We start from the raw sequence: 4,645 nt of genomic DNA on the forward strand, positions 1-4,645 counted from the left end.
CAAGACTTTCTCTCTCTCACTAGAATGCCACTTACTCATCAACTTAATGTTTTGTTTCATCCAAAACTTTTCTCTCTCTCAAGAGAATGCACATTACAAGACTTCTTTGCACATCGACTTAATGTTTTGTATCATTTAAAGACTCCTTGGAAAAAGGTTGCCCATTTGTTCATCCATTTAAGATTTTGTTTCATCAAAGACTCCATTTTCTCTCTCTAAAGACTTCTCTTTTTTTTAAGAAATTTTAATTTTTTTAGAAATTTTTTTGATGTAGTTTAACGGAGAGCAAGGGTTAATGGTGAGTTTAAAATGCACCATAGGTTAAATCTTGAAAGGTTAAATAGAGTGATGGGTGAATTATTGTCCATTTGTTCATCCAATTAAGATTTTGTTTTATCAAAGACTCCATTTTCTTTCTCTAAAGATTTCTCTTTTTTTAAGAAATTTTAATTTTTCTTAGAAATCTTTTTTTGATGTAGTTTAACGTAATTTCGGAGAGCAAGGGTTAATGGTGAGTTAAAATGCACCCTAGGTTAAATCTTGAAAGGTTAAATAGAGTGATGGGTGAATTGTTGTAGTCTAGGGCGTGTGTGATGATAAATACTTGTGCGGATAAGAAGAGTTTTGGACTATATTGTGGTTCATGGGGTTGATACTTCGTCAATTTAAAGAGGGTTTTGAGAACAAAGAGGTCTGACTTTGCAAGCTTTTGCTTTTTTGGTTTTCTGTTTTTTGTTTTATGTAGGGTTGAACGTGCAGCATTCTTTGAACGCTTTGGTGTTGTCTGCATTCAATTTAGTTAGTAGGAAAGAATAATCAGTGCCATACGAGCAAGTTCATTGTTCTTTACAGTTACTGATTGGGAGCTCAACTTTGGAGTCAGGTATGTAGCCTGTTGTTTTGTGTTTGAAGATTTTGTTCAAGTTCACTTTTGTTGTCAGGACTTTCAGTTCCCAAACTAGTTTCTGTTAGAGCTTTTGTAAATAAGTTGCGTAGAGATAGCTTGGATTGACATTTCGGAATACTATTTGTGACCCATCATTAGGATGTTTGATGGATTTGTTCTGCTGAAAAGTTAGTGGTGGGAATTCAGTGGTTTGAAGTTTAATCAAGTTTGGGCACACCCTTTCTCCACTGGTTTTTGTTGTTGCTTGTCCTGATTTAGCATATGAACCCTCAAATTCATCAGTTGTAAAGAATTCTTGGCTTTCAGTCTCTTGTTTCCCCAGTCTCCTCTTGTTTGATTGCAGTGGACGGTGAGAAAAAGATAGAACACGATGGACTCCTACCGGCAAACTTCTACCGGATATTCGTCTTCTTGCGTGGAGTCTCCACTTAGCGTCAATTCCCACAGAGGTAGACCAGCAGATTATAGTCACAATGGGTCTAGTTTTGGTCCTACACAACATGATGGGTGCCAGAATCCTGAGAATAGTAGGGAAAATGGAAAACACAATTATGCGATGGGAGGAGATATAAGGGAGGAGGGGCAGAGGCAAGCTTTTGTAGGCATCCTGGATGTATACGTCCACCATGCCAGAGATATTCACAATATTTGTATCTATGACAAGCAGGATGTGTATGCTAAGTTGTCTCTTACCAGCAAGCCGGAGGGAGCATTCTCAACTCAAATATCTAATGGAGGAGGAAGGAATCCCGTATTCAATGAGAGTTTGCAGCTCAAAATCAACAGTCATGTAGATACATCTTTGAAATGTGAGGTATGGATGCTAAGCCGTGCAAAGAATTACCTAGAAGACCAGTTGTTGGGTTTTGCCTTGGTGCCCTTGGCTTCTGTTGTAGGTAAGGGAAAAGTGACTCAGGATTTTGCATTGTCTTCAACTGACCTTTTTCATTCCCTTGCTGGTATAGTTCAGTTAACTCTCTCTTATCAGGGATCAGTACCCTCAGATTATCATAGTCAAACAATTGCTGAAGCAAACTTGGCATTGTCGTCATCTGACATAAGCTCAGAAGCCGTTTTACTGGGTCATGGAATGGAGAATTCTGAATCTAACAGTTACAATGACATTGAGTTCCCTGACCTGCAAATTGCTAGCGAAAATAATCAAATGGTTTCTGAATACATCAAAATGGCCTCAGATGATCTGAAACCTGACAACTCTCTAAAGATAGCTGATCCAAATGAAAGTGAATTCTGTGGAGCATCATTTTCACAATTGGGTACTTTTGCCTCGACAGAAGGTGACTATGAAATGGCACCCAATGTGACAGATGAGAAATGTGCAGATTCTTTAACTGTTACTGCTAAGGTTGATAATTCATATGATTATGGAACCGACCCAGATGCAGAGAATTCGTCTTTCCATGTTGGCAGCTCTACTACAAGCAGCTCAAGTGAAGGCCAGTGCCCTCGTGATTTTAGTATTCAGAAGGGCGGCTCTGGTCTGGAATCCTCCAGGTTCCTTGGAATTGAAAATGCTTCCAATGGAACTTCTTTAAATGGTATTGGTCATTCCTTGAGCAAGGAAAACTTGCCTTCTAAGGATTCAGTCAAAGGAGTTGCGGCTTCTAGTAGTCAACCAAAGGTTTCTGAAGAGGGAATGGCAATGCCGGCAATGCCATACACAAATCCTCTTGTAAGTATAAATCTTGAACCTGAACAGACTGTGGTGCAGCAGCAAATAGTTGATATGTATATGAAGAGCATGCAGCAGTTCACAGAATCATTGGCAAAGATGAAGCTTCCAATGGACATTGAGAATAAGGGTTCTGATGATTCCGCTAAGTCTGGATCCGATCAGAAGAATGTGCAATCTGGGAGAAATGGAGGCTCCAGAGTTTTTTATGGCAGCCGAGCATTTTTCTGATATTTGAAGATAATGCATTTCAAGAACAAGATCAAAGACATAGTGAAGATATTTATGGCCCCTAACATGGAAGTGTGATAATACGTACAATAATTAGGTATATCTTTTTAGTTTTTACATTTCATAGAAATAGTTTGTTGATGGCAAGACGCTACTTCCTATGACAAGAAAATTGAGGCTTATGCTTGTGTCGGAGATGAGCACTGACTTTTCTTCTGCACTCCATAACCACATTTCTGGTTGTTGGAAACTTTTCTTAATAAAGCTGTCTGTTATGTTTGTGGTGTAAATTGCAGTTTTGAATGATTGTAGTATTTAATATTTGTTCGATTGTGTGTGCTATTTTTTGCATGTAACGTTTTTTTCTGTAGCTTAGCATCAAAGCCAAGGAACTTGATTCATGACTCGCATTACAAAATATGTTAAGAAGCAAAAGAATAGAAAGGCTGTACTTGCTGACTTTTCAACCATTTCTATCTATATCTTGTTCTAGCTGAATTTGTATAAGAAGCATCTGATGGTTCTGTCAAGTAACAGAAAATTTAAACTTGAATGTGCACTTTACAGCATTTGATTATTTACCGGCCATGGCTTACTCTTGTGGTTGATGGAAGGACGTATTTCACATGATTGTATCAGGACATTATTTAAGGGGCGATATTTAATCTAAAGGCTAACTTTTCAATTCATGTTGTGCTTTTGATTTTTCATAATAATGTGACCTTTCTATAATCAGCATGATGTTTTATGAAAGTATGGTGTATTCTGAATTATTTGTCAAAGAAGCACTAGAATAATGGACTATGCAACAAAATAGGGAATGTGTGTGTTTGGTAGAAGTTTCACTGAGATGAAATGTGCTTAAAAAATGCTTATCATAGCATTCACCTTTAAATTTCTACGCTGCATAAAAGTTCGGTTGCATGAACACTGAGAACAATGGATGAATTATTTTTTCCATGAATGAAAAGATAGAGTACACTGGCAGCGTATAATTTCAATTCTGCTAACAAGCTGTCCACTCTGTACCTTGGTAACACTCAACTATGTGCTGCTGGTCGGATAATCTTTGCCTTGTAAAACACTAGAGCGTCCTTATTTGTGCTTTGATGTGATTAGGTCAGTATCTAAGCCTGTTTTTCATTCATGAATAAAATTTATAGGGCAACATGAGTTTTATAATTATATGTTAATATAATTGTAAAAGATCATGCAATTTTGTTTTTACTTTTTCTTTGGTTAAAATTGTAGGGAGGTCCCAAAGTTCTCATGATCTCATCAATTGCGCAAGGTTTTAGCTACCTGAGCATTTTACTTGACGAAATCCAGTGGGGAAATGTATGTGGGTTAATGGTATCTTAATACTGGATGACACAGGGAATGTTGAGAATGAGACAATCCAGGGTTAGGGTTAGGGTTAGGGATTCTACGAAATTGCAATAGAGGTTGAAGAGAAGCACTTTGCCAGGAATTATTCCACAACCATACTTGCATCAATAGTCTTTCATATGCTGTGACTGGTAAGAGATTTGAAGAATATGTGTTTTAAATTAATTTTTTCATTTCAAAATCTGTTACTTCACTGTTTCCTGTCTTGTTTTCATTGATATGTCTACAGAACTTTGCCTTTTGAATTGTGTTAAGTTTACCGTATTTACTAAGAATATTGTGTAAGGTAATTCCTTGTATTCAACATTGAAAAATAATAAAATTGTAGAAAACAGAGTATATAGTAAAGAACAATAAGAAAGCATAAAAACTAGAGATGGAATTATATACAAGGCATCCATACCCACAATTAGGGAATTTTCAAC

The 4,645-nt window shown here is 36.9% G+C and overlaps 1 protein-coding gene across 2 annotated transcripts; it reads left to right on the forward strand.

Annotated features, from left to right (window-relative positions):
* Positions 1–577: 577 nt before the first annotated feature.
* LOC131062896 (uncharacterized) lies at positions 578–3,121 on the forward strand. 2 transcript variants are annotated; one of them, XM_059210929.1, is made up of 2 exons: positions 578–883; positions 1,046–3,121. In XM_059210929.1, exon 2 carries the CDS (start codon positions 1,278–1,280, stop codon positions 2,829–2,831), a length of 1,554 nt encoding a protein of 517 aa, XP_059066912.1. In that variant the 5' UTR covers positions 578–883; positions 1,046–1,277; the 3' UTR covers positions 2,832–3,121. The 2 variants fall into 2 exon arrangements, with proteins under 2 accessions (XP_059066912.1, XP_057852619.1); XM_057996636.2 differs by having other exon boundaries at positions 579–883; positions 1,251–3,121.
* The last annotated feature ends 1,524 nt before the right edge of the window (positions 3,122–4,645 follow it).

Source organism: Cryptomeria japonica, chromosome 9, assembly GCF_030272615.1.
Source record: "Cryptomeria japonica chromosome 9, Sugi_1.0, whole genome shotgun sequence".
Classification (NCBI taxonomy): domain Eukaryota; kingdom Viridiplantae; phylum Streptophyta; class Pinopsida; order Cupressales; family Cupressaceae; genus Cryptomeria; species Cryptomeria japonica.